This window comes from Diceros bicornis, chromosome 6 (assembly GCF_020826845.1).
Source record: "Diceros bicornis minor isolate mBicDic1 chromosome 6, mDicBic1.mat.cur, whole genome shotgun sequence".
In the NCBI taxonomy this organism is placed as follows: Eukaryota; Metazoa; Chordata; class Mammalia; order Perissodactyla; family Rhinocerotidae; genus Diceros; species Diceros bicornis.
The window spans coordinates 64,236,329-64,254,857 of record NC_080745.1 but is presented as its reverse complement, the minus strand read 5'-3'; the positions used below and the strand labels follow the sequence as shown (position 1 = coordinate 64,254,857).

Sequence of the window (18,529 nt, the reverse complement as noted above, 5' to 3'; positions counted from 1 at the left end):
ATCCAAGAGGATAACTGGTAGTTTCCTAGCTGCGGGGAATTTTAACTGTTTAGGGCAGCAGGGGAACTAACAACCTATGGCCTGCAGGCCAAATCCCGCCCATCATGGGTTTTTGTATGGCCAGTGAGCCTTACAAAATGCTATTTGCATTTGTAAATGGTTGAAAAAAATCAAAAGAAGAATAATACTTTGTGACGTGAAAATTCTATGAAATTCAAATTTTAGTGTCCATAAACAGTTTTATCGTAACACAGCTATGCTTATCAATTTATGAATTGTCTATGGCTGCGTTTGCATTATAATAGCAGAGTTGAGAAGTCGCAACAGAGACTGTATAGACCCCAAGGCCTAAATTACTTATTATCTATCTCTTTATAGAAAAAGTTTATAGATCCCTGAGCAAGGCTATAGGCTTTTATTGAACTGTGCAAGCCTGTCAATCTCCCCATAACCCCAAGGCTGCCTCTTCTTTTCTTACCTCCTCCCCTGTCCCCACCACACACACAAACACACACACACACACACACACACACACACACAAACACACAAATCCTGACTGAATGCCCTGCATTGAAGCCCTGTACTGTCGTCTTCATTGTGAAAGAATGCAAAACTGCCCTGTTCTCATTCAGAAAGATCCTTTAAATTTACCTGTGAAGTATTCTGTGATCTTTGGGGAAATATGTTCTGGAAATATCAGGTAGCTCTGATTATATTAATTCAAATTTACCAACTCTTGGAGCCACTTAGGAGGGCCAATTCTAGCCCCAGGAAAACATAAAAACCTCTAAAAATTCTTAGAAAATGAAATCCATTTCCAACAAGCTAAAGGTTAATGGATTCATGATTCAACCTCAAACTATATTGTGACAAATAAAACATTTGATCTGATGAAGAAAAAAGTGTTTTTAAACTTGATAAGAGAATAGGGTTTCCTGAAGCTTTCCTAGATATCTGATAAGATAAAAGATGAATTTTAGAGAAAAGAAAATAAACCAGGAAATAAGACTAAGGGTCTTTGCTTTGTTTTGCTTTGTGTATACAGAGGGCTAATATACAGTTTGCGAATTACTGAGTGCTTTTTTTTTTTTTGCACAGCTTCTCTTAAACTTCCTTCTGCTCACTTTTCTGTTTAATAGCAAAATGATAAAAATAAATAAATGAGGAAGAAAGTAAATGGAAAATAGGGTTAGAAGAATAATAAAGCAGTGGAAAAGATTAGGACTCTAAAATGTATATCAGCTGGTTTAATTCTCTTGTTAGAGATGGGCTACAAATTTGATTGTATGCCTGCATGTGGCCAATGCAAAGTGGAAAAGAAAATCTAGTGTCTGTAAGGAAAAACCGAAACTAATTTTTCATGAGAAACATCATTTTCTTGGTACTAAGCCTTGAGATAAGTTTTTCTGGGGGGTCCTCATAAAAAGTCTATTATGTGATAACATGTATGCTGTTTTACACACACACAGGTAATATAGACACATTTTGTCCTATTCTTTCAAAGATATGCATATAAAATCCCATATTAAGGAAATGGTGTAGCATAGAGACTGAGACAATGCAAAATAGCAATAATTTTTCAATCTCATATATAAATGAGGGTGTGGAAAATCTAACTCAAATAGGAAACTTACATGAGACCTTTGGTCAAGTCATTTTCTTTTGTTTTCTCAGTGTTGGATATATTCCTGTGTGCATCTGTTGGACAACATCCTATACAAATGCAGTTTAATTAATACCAGCTGAAATATAGAACCTCATATGTGCAAAGGGGACACCCAATGGTATCATTCCACTCTACGTCAAAGAGAAGACCTTGAGCCTTGGATCTCGAAAAAGCCTTAGAAATCATCTTGGTCAAAAATGTCAAATACATAGCACATATGCCTCCATTTCTGGCGGACATCACTAACTGATCACATTAATATGCTGATTGACAATACAAAGTGGAGATAAGGCTATTTTTCAACACAACACTTAATGCAAGTACTGCCAAAAGTTGGAATGCACAATAAAAATGCTATTAGCAGACTTCTGGTCTCATTCATTCAACAGGAAAAAGCTGAACAAATTGAAAATAACAACTTTTCTTGAACCCTTTTTCTTGAACCGAGATTGTAAGGCAAACCACCACCCTGAAATCTGGAAAGACAGGTGAATCCAAAGAATCCCAACCAAAATTTGCTTACCTGAAACAGAAAATACTGAAGCCATAAACTTGTAGGAACACTTAAATGGTAATTTTGATGAATTGCTGGAGACTGTGTGTGGACTAGCTGGAGAGTGAGAAACTCCTGGAGGCTGCAGTCTTAGGGCACCCCTCCTACCCTTTTGTGGAATCCAAGAAAAATCCCCTAGTAGCTCTGGCAGGAGAAGGGTAAGAGTAATCATTGTGAAATATGACCAGAGAATTCTCAATAATAAAGGCCAACTTTCCAAGGGAAAAGACATAACCAGGGACTTATCCCAGCTGGGGAAGGACATTCTTCCCACTCTAACCCCCTCTAGCCTTCCTTTCTCACCTAAGGGAGGAAAAAGCTATACCAGTGGAAAAAAATTATAAAGGTTATAGCCAAAAAAAACAAGTCCATTGAAAGACTGAGATTTAATCATAAAGTTATAGAAAAGTTTCCTTCTTCTATACCCAACCATGACACCAACAGGGTCTTTGTATAATAATGGTGCATTAAAGTTGAAAGAGCTGCAAGACATAGACTTTCTCTGAGGAGGAGTAATTAGGGAAGCCTAAAGTCAAGAGGATACAGAAAAAAGGACATTAAAGGAATTTGAAGCCTCTGGTAAATACAGCTACAGAAAACACGAAACATAGCCCAACTCTTAGCCCAAATCCTCACACTAAAGGTCTGTTTATCTCAGTTCCTATTACCCAATTCAGCATGTGTGCTTTCAACAAAAAATTACAAGGTATGCCAAAAGGCAAGAAAAAACACAGCCTGAACAAATAAAGCAAGCACCAGAACTAGAATCAGATATGACACAGATATTGGAATTATTAGACAGGGATTTTAAAATAGCAATGATTAATAAATTAAGGGATCTAATGGAAAAAGTACACAGCATGCAATAATAGATGGGTAATGTAAGCAGAGAGATGGAAACGCTACAAAAGAATTAAAAGGAAAGACAAGAAATCAAAAACACTGTAACAGAAATGAGGAATGCCTTTGATAGGCTCATCAGTAGACTAGACATAGCTTAGGAATCAGTGAGCTTAAGGCTAGGTCAATAGAAATTTCCAAAACTGAAATGCAAAAAGAGAAAAGAATGAAAAAAAAAACAGGAACAGAACATCCAAGAAGTGTGGGACAGTTTCAAAGTATATAACATACACATAATTGGAATTCTGGAAGGAGAAGAGAGAGAGAACAGAGCAGAAGAATAATGAAGTAATATTGGCTTGAAGTATTTCAAGTATTGAAATAATAATGGCTGAAAACTTTCCAAAATTAGTGACAGACACAAAACTACACCTCCGGGAGGTTCAGAGAACACCATACAGGATAAATACCAAGAAAACTACAACTAGGAATATCATATACAAACTGTAGAAAACCAAAGGAAAAGAGAAAACGTTGAAAGAAGCCAGACCAAAACAAGACCTTACCTACAGAGGATGAGGATATGAAGTACAGTGATATGAAGCAATGTGAACAAGGATATGAAGTCTCATAAGAAGCCATACTAACATGAAGAGAACTGAGTGAAATAATTAAAATTGAATGAAAAAAGTCATCAACCTAGAGTTGTATGTCCAGTGAAATTATCCTTAAACAGTGAAGGAGAAATAAAGACTATCTCAGGCAAACAAAAACTGAGAGAATTTATCACTAGCAGACATGCCCTGCAAGAAAGATGGAAAGCAGTTATTTAGGGAGAAGAGACGTGATATTCAAATTCAAATCTACATAAAGAAAGGAAGAGTGTCAGGGAAGGAGTAAATGAAGTAAAAATAAAGTAAATAAAATAAATAAAATCTCCTATTGTTCTTATTTTTAATTGATCTAAAAGATAACTGTTTAAATTAATAATAGCAACAATGTATTGAGTGATTATAGCATATGGATAAGTGAAATGAATGACAAGAGATGGGAGGGAGAAATTGAGGATAGTATAAGATACCTACACTACATGTGAAGTGGTATAGTGTTATTTAAAGGTACATTTAGATAGTTAAAAATGTGTATTGGAAACTCTAGGGCAACTACTTAAAAATTTTTAGAAAGAATTACATCTTAAGAGACGAAATAAAATATAATTATATAAAATGTTCAATTAGAACTAGAGAAACAAAAAAAAAAGGGACAAAAAAAAAAGAGAACAAATACAAAGAATAGTATAGAAAATACTTACAAACATAGTAGATATTAATCCCAACTATATCAATCATCACTTTACATGTGAATGGTCTAAATATGCCAATTAAAAGAGATTGTCAGAGAGGATACAAAAACAAAATCCAACTATGTGTTGTCTACAAGAAACCCAATTTAAATAAAAAGACTCAGATAGGTTAAAAGCAAAGGGATGGAGAAAGATATGCCATGCTAACATGAATCAAAACAAAGCTGAAGCAACTACATTAATTTCAGACAAAGCTGACTTCAAAACAAGGAAAATTATCAGAGATAAAGAGGGTCATTATATGATGATAAAGGGGTCAATTCTCCAAGACGTAACAGTCCTAAACGTGTATGTACCTAATAACAGAGCATGAAAATACACAAGTCAAAAACTGACAGAATACTATTAGCCATCTTTCATTTAGGCTAAGCAACAACCTTGATAGATGAGATGATAAAAGAGGTTAAGTGACTTGCTGAAGGTCACAAGACTAATAACTGGCAGAACACAGGACTCCTAGTTCCTTGTCTAGATCATGATCCAATAAGTAAAAATTTTGTTTGTACTTGAATACAGGACAAATGAAGTAAGCACAGTATTTTATAGCTCGAACACTTGGCAGAGCAGAGTAGAGAGGGAGGAGTTTTTGGTATCTGTCGCTTAGTACCTATGTGATCTCTGGTTTCCTAGTTACTAAATCTCTGTAAGACAGTTTTTAATCAGCAAAACAGGAAATTTTCATGAGATTAAATGAAACACTTTATATGTAAAAAAGCTAGCAAATAAGAAGGAACTTAATACATATAAGGCTTCTCTCTTCCTCTTTCTCCTTTCTGTGTTCTCCTAGTTAGTTACACTAACTTAATTATAGTTAAGTTAGTTGTGCTATTCTGCTACAAGCAATGACAATTATATGAAAAGAGGCCAGGGAAAGAATGTGGTAACTATATAAGCAGTCCCCAATTCACAAACACTGAATTAAAAAAATTCTGCATATAGATGGTTAGGTTCTCGCAACTTAGACCTTGCCATTCCTATTATTGATGCCCCTCGATTAGATTTACCATGAAGCTAATGAATTAAACTTCAAGTCCCTCACTTGCATTGTTTCCTATGAGTGCTGAGAGTAGTTGAGAATTGTAAGATATTCTAGGTATAATCTAGATAATCAGGAAGCATTTTATGTAGGCATTTCCAGTAAGTTGCCTAAAGAGCTCTCAGAAAAAAAGGGACTTGATTCTCTAAGTTTCTGGGATTTTGTTGTGATTTATTTTGTCATTCTAAATAAATATTTACTTTTGTACGTAATTTTGTGTTTTGTACTTTTGATTCCTTTTTCTTACAGAGGGCCCCACAAATTGTTTAAGTTTCAGACCAAAACACATGGATCCACTCCTGCCCACACTTTTGGTGCCATCACCTGCCACTACTCTGAACATTCCCAGAGGTGCCCTCCTCAGAGGCCACTCCGATGGCTGGAGCTGCAGATAGCTTTCCTACCCCTCTCCTTCTCTAATTTCTATAGTGCTCATCTCAGTACTGGTAGGATCATGGGCCAGCTGTTTGAGTCTCTGCCAGGACACATTGTCTCTCCATGTACACTGGGTTCATGGGAGAGAATAGTCTGGGCTCAAGGAATTAGGTCTGTGCAAGGAGTTAGGAGAGAGAAAAGATCAAGAAAATGGGGTCCTTAGTGCAACGCTTGAGCCTCAGGGCCACCCTTTGGCTCATTGTGGGTTAGATTATACAGGCACTCATGCTTTCATTAAATATATTTTTTGAGTACCCATTATGTTCCTGTGGGATTGCCCAAAGCCCTGACCTTTACTTGTACCATTTTTCTATGATAGCATTTTTCCACGGTACGAACTCTTAAATTCCTGAACTACAACCCTTTAGTCAGCTGGGTGACTGCTGTATGGATTTATAGGAACTGGTTTAAGAAAGCCAAAGAAACATCTGTATTCTGTAGAATCTTTTTATGTAACAATGTTCATTTCCTTCAAGCTTTACCTGCCCAAAGTAGTTTTGAACACAAGATAGGGAGGTTGACCCATTGCAAAGAAGATTAAGAATAATGTAGCCTCAGAAAGAAAACCTTAAGTCAAGTGTAAAGAAGAATGTGCTCAGCAGGAGCCCAGAGTGAGGGCCTTTGGAGGAGGGGCCAAGGCAATTTATAAAGCTGTAGAGAGACTCAAGTCAGCCTCTCCAGTGTTTGGCTTCAAGGTGTCAGCATAGGTTTTATAGGTCAACAGGATTGTTCTAATGATTACCCAAACTTATCCCTCTTCAATGGGGAAGGCCCCAGTTTTATAGAGTTATCTGCCCAGTCAGCAGGCTGGGTGTTAGAATTCTGAGCAGACTGCCCCTCCTCTCTGAAAGCAGCAGGCAGCAAAATAGGTCCGGAAATTCCTGAGCAATGGGAAGCCAGCTCTAACGCAATTACCTGAAATAAAAGAAGAGGTCAGATAATAAGGGGCAAAGGTTTTTCCTTTTAAAGTAAAGGGCCAGGTAAACAAAACCAGCTGCCTCTGGAGCCAACAAACTCTCCTCATTAAATGTTTTAAGAGGCTAATGGGCATAAGTGGCTAATTGTAGTACAATCCTGAAGACTGAATCTAGGGGCCTGGAGAAGGGTGGAGGGGAGATGGGGTTAAAACCAGGCTGGCAGAGGCAGAAAGGAGATGAGACCTGCCCCTTGGCAAAGGATCCCTAAATAGCGAGAATGGAATTAAAATAAGAGTAAGATGATTTGACTGGGAGTCTCTAACATTTCTATCAGTGTCTCTGTATGATGGGCCTGGGAGTCACAGCTAGGGCAGTTTTAGGTTAATATGCTAACAGAATAGAATCTGGAATAAATTTTTAAAATAACTAGTTATGGGAAATTTTATGTGTATTTACTATGAAAAACTCTGGAAGGGTATACAGCAATGTGTTAATAAGGGGTATCTCTAGGTGTTGGGCCTATCAGTGATTTTTCATTTCCATATTTTCATTTTGTTAATGTGCATTTTCTAATTTGTCTACAGTGAGCACTTATTTCTTTTATAATAAACAAATAAAAGGCAAAAGTTTAAATAAGATGAAAGGTATTAAACTGGAAATAAAATTTAAAACTAAGAAGGACAAGAAAGTTGGTGAATGCATTGGTGAGTGGTTCCATTTACTTTGTATACTCTGCCATCCTTGCCACCTCTCCAGATGGATGCTTGATATGACTTGCCAATCTAGAGGCCAGCAGAGGAAGGGCTGATGGTTGCTGGTATTGTGCCAGACAGGCTATTTGTCCGTGCACAAAGGTTTCAACCTCATTGCATTTGTAATAGTTCCCAGAAAGGTTATTTCTGCATAGTCTCTCTTGGCTTCGGCTTTTGCAGTGTGCTCAGCCACTGGTAGTATGATCCTAAGATGTTGAAATTTCAAGAGAGCTTGGAGGAAGACTATGATTTACCTAAAAGTATCAGTCTAAGTGTTTCTAGCGCCAACCATTCTGCCAGGGTTTATGTGGAAGATGCCAAAGCACCTCTAATTGATGAATTTCCTTCCTCTCTCCTTTCTTTCTTTCCGTCCCTCAATCCTTCCTTTCCTCTCTAATTTATTTGGTCTTCTGATGCCTTTCTAGCCATTACGAAACTAATTAACTCTTGTGGAGAGACTGATTGGTAGCTAAGAATCACCTTTATCTTCCCAGTGAGAAAGAGAGAAAAGCAGAGAGAGTTGCCCCCAGGTCACTGGACAATCCGTTGGAATCCAGCCTTACTTCCTTTTACCCAGTCTTAGTTAAAAATCACCATCTTCATCATTTTAGCAATCTATTCTCACCAAATGGTTACCGCAGGCTACTCCACCTCCTTCATTTCCAAATCTAAATGATATACTGGGCCCTTTACCACCGGCAGCCACTATCAGAGAACCAAAGTTCTGTAATGGGCAGGAATTTTTCAAATAACCACAGATTGCTGAAGTTGAATATTTTCTTAGAAGCTTCACATTTACAAAGGACAAGTGCAGCAAGCTATCCCCCAAAAGTACCCAAGAAAAAGGCTTAGATATTTATTAGACTCATATTCACGGTTAAATTATCCTCTCTCTTACAGGTGATACTAAATTCTGGGGGACCAAAGTTCATGTTTTCATAGTACAATATAAATATGGATTTAAGGCTGCAAATGAACGTTACTGAAACTTCTCAGTATAATATGAGGATTCCTTTGACATCCAAACGTGAGTTTGACTTAGACTGAGGTTATTAAAACTACACCGTGATGGTCAGGCTGAGGAAGGAAAGGACTCTTAGCTGGGCCAAAAGTAGAGGCAATGCCCAGGGCCATATTTGAGAAGCATTTTAAAGGGTCTCTGACATCTCTTGTTGATTTCTCTTATTCTCTCAGAGGGCTCATCTACAGCCATGGCTTTATCCATTACTTATAAGCTGAAGAAGACACCCAGGTCGACATTTCCTGTCTCAATTTTTCTCTGCACCTTTTTCTCATATTTCCAACTACCCATTGTATATTTCATCTTTGATATTCTCTGTGTTGTTGATATCTTAGACAGAATCATTCATCTCTTTTAACAAACCTAAACTCTAGTCTGACTTGCCTACATGTCCTTACCACCAGTGTTCTCCAAGACATTCTCTTTTATAACCTCCTGGTCATCATTGACTCCCTTCCTCTTATGCTCTACAGAAGCTTTGTTAGTTCTTCCTTCATAGCCTCTCACTTTTACTTCTTTCCATTACCTCCCTTACTTAGAGTCAGATCACTTCTTGCCTGCACTATTGAGATAAGATAACCTCATCACACTGGTTTCCTCCCTGAAGCTCTCCCTTTCTCCAATCTAATTCACAGCCCATAGGAATATCCTGAGACCAACTGAGAATGATTGAATCTAGCTTGTTAGGTTAAAAGTGGGACCACAAATAGGCTCTAAAAAGTTTAAGCCAAAGTTTTTACTGGAATTTGTCTCCAATGTGTCATGTGAAGGAGAAATTGGACTATTTCTGGGTCTAAAAAAGCCATTGAGTGGACAGTAAGAGGGAGCAAATTTTAGACCCATATTAGAAGTACCTTTCATCAATTCAAGCTGTAGTACAATGGGACAGTACTAGTATTTATGAGAGTGGGTTCCCTGTCCTGGAAAATCACTTCTCAGGGATGTTGTAGCAAGCTTACATGCTTTAGACCATATGACCATTAAGGTCTTTTCAAACCCCATATTTTTGTAACATAATCTCAGCCCTTTCCATCCCTCCCTCTGCCTCCCACCTACTGGGAATCCAGAGTCTGTTCTTGCTGCTCCATACTTCCCTCATTCCAAATCCTATAGTGGATGAACATACTTTCCTTCTCCAGACAGGTCCTCCCCTGCTCACCCCATCCCACAGCTTTTCAGTCTAAGTTGCTGCTACCTTGCGCCCCTAAGTAACCTGAAGGATAGATTTGGTTATTGAATACCTTTTATGCGCCAGGTTCTGTGTCCAGCATTTTTCCTAATTTGATTGGTACTGTAACCCTATGAAAAAACTATAGGTTTGTGCTTCTTTTAAAACCCATTTTAAAGAAGGAGAAACCCAACTACCATCATATAGGTAGTAAGTGGCAAAGCTGGGACTGAACCAAGGTTTTCTAACTCCATGTTCTGTGTACTTGAGAAAAGGAACAAAAGGAAGGAGGGGAAAAGTGAAGAGACCTTCAACCCAGGGCCATGGATTGTGTGGGATAGGGAGGGTGTCCACAGGGAATCCTACATAGTGAAAAAATACATCTGGCATTTTTGTCTCAATAAGTATTAAACAAAATATGTTGCCAGCAAAAATCATAAACACTGATGTTTAAAATAGTAACTGGGAGCTAACAAAGAAAAAAGAGGAAACTATAATATATTTAACTAAAGCATAAAAGAACACTAATTATAGTGCATTTTTATCATATGCCTAGTCATCATGTAATATAGTAACTAGTATTCATGTTAAATGTGTGTTAGATTAACATTACATAAATTATTTTTCATTTTCACACTACTCTGTTCTAATATGCTTAGCTTTCACTTAGTATGCCATCTAATCACAACTTTAAATAAAATCAGAGGTGCTAGTAGTGAAGTACTAATAGGAACAGGTTGTGAGGTCATGGACATGCCCAGCACCATGTGTTGCACATAATAAATGTTTATTGGATCTGAGTCTAGCATCTGTACCAGGAATGAGGTGAAAGATCATGTCATTGTTTTGTGTTATTCCCTAATATAAGTAACCACTCCAAATTTTCAAAAGCGTGTACCCTTTGACACAGCAGTTCCATTTTTAGGATTCTATACTCATACAAAAGTTAATTCATCAGTCTCCTATTGTTTATGACCCCATCTTTATGAGTTGAAAATTAGAGAAATTAGAACAGAACAAAGAGGTATTGAGTGCCTACTGTGTGCCAGACACTTTAGGTTTGTTATCTATTTAATCTTCAATTAATCCTAGGAAGTAGATGTTTTCTCTAAGAATAAGAAAACGGAGGCCCATAGAGGCCATGTGCCCAAGATCGTAAAGGTGGTAAATACCTAATCTGGAATTTGAATTCAGATATCTCTGGATCCAAAACCCATACTCTTTCCAATATACCAATGATTTAAACATTGGATTCTGTGGATATGTCTGAGGTGGGGAGGGAGGCAAGGGGAAGGGGAAGGGCTGAGTAGGTAGAACTCATCTCCCACCCTCACTTCAACCAGAGCATCTGCTTAAAAAATTTTTAACCATTCTACTACATCACATATTGGTCTGGGAATTTAACACTCAAAAAAAATTTCACATATTTTTGTAGTATGTACTAATAGCTTGGTGTCTTGTTAAAAATGAAGTAATCTATCATTAGCCATCAGCCAAGGAGACCTAAGTGTGTTGGAAAAGGCATCCAGGAGTCGTAAGTGTTGATTTAAATTAAATTGATTTAGTTCAGAATTTTGCAAAGATGGAAGTGGGGAGGTATGAGATAATGAAGCTCACCTAATCCTGGGCCAGTCTCAGCTTAGTTTTCAGAGTAAGGATTCACAAAGAAGGTCCTCACCGAGCGGGATGGACCTGTTTTGGTCAAATGTTCACAACACAGGATCAGCACAGCTTGATGTTTCACTTAAGCTACCTAACGAAACCTGGACACCACCACACCGATGTATGCCAAACTTGTTACTATTTTAGGAGAGGGCTCCTGGACTTTAACCTGCCTAACTTATTTGTTTGTTTGCTTATTTATTCATGTATTGATTAATTTATTCTGGAAGTGGTAGGAGAAGGTTGGCTACAAGGTATTTTGCCCGGGGAAGTGAGCTGGAGATGAGATCCAGTCACTGAACTAAATTAGATTTTTGTGGTTGGTGTTTGTTTTCTTATTTAAAGGTGTGGAAACCTACCAACGTGTTTGAGTATTCTTTCAACCCTCTCACATACCTTTATTTAAGGTGGCAGCAGAGATGATGGGTATTAAATTACTTTCCCTAGGGGAAAACAGTAAGCTTTTCCCCATTACCCAATTTGTGTTATGAATTCCTGTCAGTTCCTATAGAGCAAGCAATGCAGTTTCATGTGACAAAAGTTGAAAAAAAATCACAATATTAGCCCACAAATGGAGGTGGAAATGAAGAAGATAAAAAGTATATTATTTGTTTTAACAGTACTCAAGGTCAAAACTTTTTAGGATATAAGATCCCGAGTGAACCCTGGGCTATTTCCTCAGGCAACAGACACCTCCAGCTAGAGAAGTGTATTTGTAGTCTCCTGCTTGAGGTTTTATCTGATTCTTATTTTATTTTTATTCCAGTTGCTACATTGATGGCCGGGTGGTCAAGGTGATGGACTTCCTGAAAACTCGCCTGTTAGACACACTCTCTGACCAGATTAGGAAAATTCAGAAAGTGAGTAAAAGTCTTCCGGGAAGAAGAGGAGTGAGTTTGGGGGTAAGCAAGGAAAAGGTCACTGGGTGCCAGCTGGACATCCGCACGGTGGGAACCAGGGTAGAAAAACAGTACAGCCCAGATTCACACGGTCAGGAGCTCCCTCTCAAAGTCGATGATTGTTGTTTATTGTTTTTCAAATTGAGAAAGGTTTGAATGTGCCGTATCAAGGTTTAAACACTTCTATATTTTAATAACAGATAATTTGCAATAGCTTGCTTCTAAATTGTGAGTTTCTTAAAGGAAGGATAGGTTTACTTTGTTTTCTTTTGGCAGGGGTTTATTTTGAGTTAGTTTCAGGAGGAATGATTTATTTAGTGAAATTCTGAGCCATATTTACACTATTCCTGGGTGTCTTAGAATCAGCCAAGTAATATCTTAGTTTTATAGAGATGTTACATAGTAGGGGATCTTAACACCCCACTTACATCAATGGATAGATCATCCAGACAGAAAGTCAATAAGAAAATATTGGACTTAAATGAAAAATTTGATGAGATAGACAAAATAGATATCTATAGAGCACTCCATCCAAACACAGCAGATTATACATTCTTCTCAAGCACACTTGGAACATTCTCAAGAATAGACCATATGCTGGGAAACAAGGCATGCCTCTATACATTTAAGAAGATTGAAATCATAAGAAGCATCTTTTCTGACCATAAGGCCATGAAGCTAGAAATCAACTACAAGAAAAAAAATGGGAAAGTGACAAAGATGTGGAGACTAAACAACATGCTACTGAACAACCAATGGATCATTGATGAAATTAAAGGAGAAATCAGATCATATCTGGAGACATATGAAAATGAAAATACACTGTACCAACTCATGTGGGATGCAGCAAAAGCAGTCCTGAAAGGGAAACTCATAGCAATACAGGCCTACCTTAACGAACAAGAAAAAAACCAAATAAGCAACCTCAAACTACACCTAAAACAATTAGAAAAAGAAGAACAAACAAAGCCCAAAGTCAGCAGAAGGAGGGAAATAATGAAAATCAGAGCAGAAATGAATGAAATCGAAACCAAAAAAACAGTAGAAAAGATCAGTGAAACAAAGGGCTGGTTCTTTGAGAAGATAAACAAAATTGACAAACCCTTAGCCAGACTCACCAAGAAAAAAGAGAGAAGGCTCAAATAAATAAAATTAGAAATGAAAAAGGAGGGCCGGCCCCGTGGCATAGCAGTTAAGTTCCCACACTCTGCTGCTTGTGGCCTGGGTTTGGATCCTGGGCGTGCACCAATGCACCGCTTGTCAGGCCATGCTGTGGCGGCGTCCCATATAAAGTAGAGGAAGAGGGGCACAGATGTTAGCCCAGGGCCAGTCTTCCTCAGCAAAAAGAGGAAGATTGGCATGGATGTTAGCTCAGGGCTGATCTTCTTCACAAAAAAAAAAAAAAAATGAAAAAGTAGAAATTACAATGGATACCACAGAAATACAAAGGATTATAAGAGAATACTGTGACAAATTATATGCCAAGAAATTGGATAATCTAGAAGAAAGGGATAAATTCTTAGACTCATACAACCTCCCAAAACTGGAACAAGAAGAAATAATCTGAATATACCAATCACAAGTAAAGAGATTGAAACAGTAATCAAGAACCTCCCAAAAAATAAAAGTCCAGGACCAGATGGCTTCTCTGGAGAATTTTACAAAACATTCAAAGAAGATTTAATACCTATCCCTCTCAAACTATTCCAAAAAATAGAGGAAGGTGGAGCACTTCACAACACATCCTATGAGGCCAACATCACTCTGATACCAAAGCCAGACAAAGACGATATTAAGAAGGAAAACTACAGACCAATATCCCCGATGAACGTGGATGCAAAAATCCTCCACAAAATATTGGCAGACCAAATACAGCAATACATTAAAAAGATCATACACCATGATCAAGTGGGATTCATACCAGGGATACAGGGATGGTTCAACATCTGCAAATCAATGAATGTGATACACCACATTAACAAAATGAGGAATAAAAACCATATGATCATCTCAATAGATGCAGAGAAGGCATTTGACAAGATCCAAAATCCATTTATGATAAAAACGCTCAAGAAAATGGGTATAGAAGGAAAGTACCTTAACATAATAAAGGCCATATATGACAAACCCACAACCAACATCATACTCAAGGGGGAAAAACTGCAAGCCATCCCTCTGAAAACAGGAACAAGACAAGGGTGCCCACTCTCACCACTCTTATTCAACATAGTACTGGAGGTTCTGGCCAGAGAAATTAGACAAGAAAAAGGAATCAAAGGAATACAAATAGGCAATGAAGAAGTGAAACTCTCACTGTTTGCAGATGACATGCTATTTTATATAGAAAACCCTAAAGAATCCGTTGGAAAACTATTAGAAATAATCAACACCTACAGCAAAGTTGCAGGGTACAAAATCAACTTACAGAAATCAGTGGCATTTCTATATGCCAACAATGAACTAACAGAAACAGAACTCAAGAAGACAATCTCATTTACAATTGCAACAAAAAGAATGAAATATCTGGGAATGACTTTACCAGGGAAGTGAAAGCCCTATACAATGAGAACTATAAGACATTATTGAGTGAAATCAATGATGACATAAAAAATGGAAGAATATTCCATGCACATGGATTGGAAGAATAAACATAGTTAAAATGTCCATATTACCTAAAGCAATCTACAGATTCAATGCAATCCTAATCATAATCCCACAGACATTCTTCATAGAAATAGAACAAAAAATACTAAAATTCATATGGGGCAACAAAAGACCTCGAATAGCTAAAGCAATCCTGAGAAAAAAGAACAAAACTGGAGACATCACAATCCCTGACTTCAAAATATACTACAAAGCGATAGTAATCAAAACAGCGTGGTACTGGTACAAAAACAGACACACAGATCAATGGAACAGAATTGAAAGCCCAGAAATAAAACCTCGCATCTATGGGCAGCTAATCTTTGACAAAGGAGCTAAGAACATGCAATGGAGAAAGTCTATTCAATAAATGGTGCTGGGAAAACTGGACAGCCATGTGCAAAAGAATGAAAGTGGACCATCTTCTTTTTGCCATATAATTCAAAATCAATCAAAGACCTGAAGGTGAGACCTGAAACTATAAAACTCCTAGAAGAAAATATAGGCAGTACACTCTTTGACATCGGTCATAGAGGGATCTTTTCAAATTCCGTGTCTACTCGGACAAGGGAAACAAAAGAAAAAGTAAACAAGTGGGACTTCATCAGATTAAAGAACTTCTACAAGGCAAATAAAACCAAGATCAAAATGAATAGGCAACCCACCAGCCTAAAAATATTTGCAAACCATATATCTGACAAGGGATTGATCTCTATAATATATTAAAAAACTCACACAACTGAACAACAAAAAAACAAACAACCCAATCAAAAAATGGACAGAGGAAATGAACAGACACTTTTCCAAAGAAGATATATGGATGGACAATAGGCACATGAAAAGATGCTCAACATCACTAATCATCAGGGAAATGCAAATCAAAACTACACTAAGATATCATCTTATACCCATTAGAATGGCTATAATCACCAAGACAAAAAATAACAAATGCTGTAGAGGCTGTGGAGAAACAGGAACCCTAATTCACTGCTGGTGGGAATGCAAACTGGTGCAACCTCTATGTAAAACAGTATGGAGAGTCCTCAAAAAATTACAAATAGAAATACCTTATGATCCAGCTATCCCACTGCTGGGTATCTACCCAGTGAACCTGAAATCAACAATCCAAAGAGACTTATGCACCCCTGTGTTCACTGCAGCATTATTCACTATAGCCAAGACATGGAAGCAACACAAGTGTCCCTCGACAGATGAGTGGGTAAAGAAGATGTGGTATATATATATATATATATACATGCAATGCAATGCTACTCAGCCATAAAAAAAGACAAAATCGTCCCATTTGCAACAACATGGATGGACCTGGAGGGTATTATGTTAAGTGAAATAAGCCAGAAAGAGAAAGACAAACACCACATGATTTCACTCATAAGTAGAAGATAAACCAACACACTAACAGAGCGAACTGTTTGATGGTTACCAGGGGCAAGGGGGGTGGGGGTGGGCACAAGGGGTGAAGGGATGCACTTATATGGTGACTGACAAACAATAATGTACAACAAAAATTTCGCTATAAAGAAAAAATTATATATAGTACCTAATGCAATAGAATGTCAACCTATTGAGCACTATGGTTTCTAATCGCATTAGCTAATCCAATATTAGGTATTGCTCTCTGGAAAGAGGGGGGAGTTTTCATTCATTCATTCATTCAATAGATATTTATTGAGTGCTTACTATGTTCCAGGAACTATTCTAAGTGTTTGTATTATAACAACATACAAGACAGACAAATCCCTATATTTTTGGCTTTTCCAGTTTTGAGTCCAATGACCTAATCAAAGAATTGTCATTGGAAGTAAAATGACTAGTGCTATCATGGCACTGAGAGTGAAGACTCTACCTATGCTCATGTAATTATTTAAGTAGCTTATTTAAACAGGTAGCTCTAGGTCAGAACTAAGACAAAGGTATTGGGGAGTTAGGTTCTTCCCTTTCTCTCCACTACCTGTTACCCTCCACACTGCATGCTCCTTAACCATCTCAGAATGTTCAAAGACTGAAACAAGTGAGCTAAGTAAGTAATAAGTAAGCTAAGCTTACCTCCTGATTTGTCCAGGGCTCAAGAAACTTGAGGAAAAGGGTTCAAACCCTGTGTACAATTGAGATTCAGACCTTTAAAAACATGTCTGATGGACCTGGACAGGGAGGGGCCAAGTGAGATCGCAGGGAGGAACAGTGGGGCCTCTAAGAGAAATGACCTATATAGAGAAGCCTCCGGGGGAGGGGGCTTGGGGCAGAGGGGGCATGAATAGACTTAGCAGTAAGGCCTGGAGTCATCTTTTGGCTATTGCAAATAGAACATGCCCAGGGGTCCTCTCAGGCCTAGGTTCCTGTTCTGGTTCTATCTTACTGTGCAACAAATTACCCCAAAACTTAGTGGCATAAAACAACCATTTATTATGCCCGTGGAGTCTGTGGGCCAGGAATCCCCGCAGGGCACTGCGGAAATGGTTTGTCTTTGCTCCATGATGTCTGAAGCTTCAGCTGGAAGACTCCAAGGCCAGGGTGACTTAACGACTGGCAGCTAGAATCATCAGAAGGCTTGTTCACTCGCGTGTCTGGTAGTTGATGGCAGCTGTCAGCTGTGGGACTGATAACTGGAATACCTACATATGTTCTTTATATAGCCTGGGCTTCACCCTAAGATTCTATAGTCAGAAGCCCAAGAGAGGGAGTCAGGTGGAAGCTGTACACCTTTTCTAACCTACCCTCAGAAGTCCCAGGGCATCGCTTTAACCAAGGTCTGTTCATCCAGAGAGTCACCAAGACCAATGGAGATTTGAGAGGAGAGGAAATAAACTCCTTTTGATGGGGGAGTGGCAAGATTCTGGAAGAATGTATAGGACCAAAAATATTTTTGCAGTCATTTTTGGAAAATACTGTCTTCCACAGGTCCATCCTCTTTGTATCATTTAGTAGCCCTTCAGTCATTTCCCTGACTAGTTTTCTTTTTCCAACTCTCTTTTACAAAGCTCTTGCCAGGTATTGCCTTAAATGGGTATCTGCTGGAGGTGTTGCTTGATCACAGATTCCCTAAGATTTGATTCATAGGATAGATTTTCCATTGGCTGCAACAGCCTGGGCCCAGTTCTTAGGGGCTCCAGGATGAGAGGCTCTCATCACAGCCCAGGATGTGCTAGGTCTTGGCCTGCCCTAGGGAGTTGAGGGCTGGGAGACCAGAGAAGGGTCACCAAGCTTTGCCAGTTGAAAAGTTGCTTTGGCTGTTCCTGAAGTCCCCTGTGGCAGGAAGTAGTGTCTGGGGAATTAGAGTCCAAGATACAAACTGGGGCAGAGTGGCCAAACTTCTTTCCTGCAAGCCCCCAAAAGCAGTTCGAAGATGGGCCAATTAAGATTTTAGTAAGTATATACCTGGAATCCTCATACAAAAGCTAGAAATGGAATCTTTGTTTCTTTTCTATTTGGGGAAGTTCAGAGAAACCCTAATGACCCCCCTTAGGCCCACAATGATGGGAAAAGGGCAAATTTCCCACCAAAAGTGATTCATGTGAGAGTGGTTAGATAAATCAGTGGTCAGGCTGTTTGAATAACA

The 18,529-nt window shown here is 38.3% G+C and overlaps 1 protein-coding gene across 2 annotated transcripts in view; it reads left to right on the top strand.

Annotated features, from left to right (window-relative positions):
• Nucleotides 1-18,529, top strand: part of HPSE2 (heparanase 2 (inactive)) — a 698,714-nt gene that overhangs the window by 527,546 nt on the left and 152,639 nt on the right. For both annotated transcript variants that reach the window (XM_058543725.1, XM_058543726.1), the window contains one exon: nucleotides 12,180-12,273. In XM_058543725.1, the coding sequence (XP_058399708.1) occupies nucleotides 12,180-12,273 (94 nt within the window). The remainder of the gene's footprint in view (nucleotides 1-12,179; nucleotides 12,274-18,529) is intronic.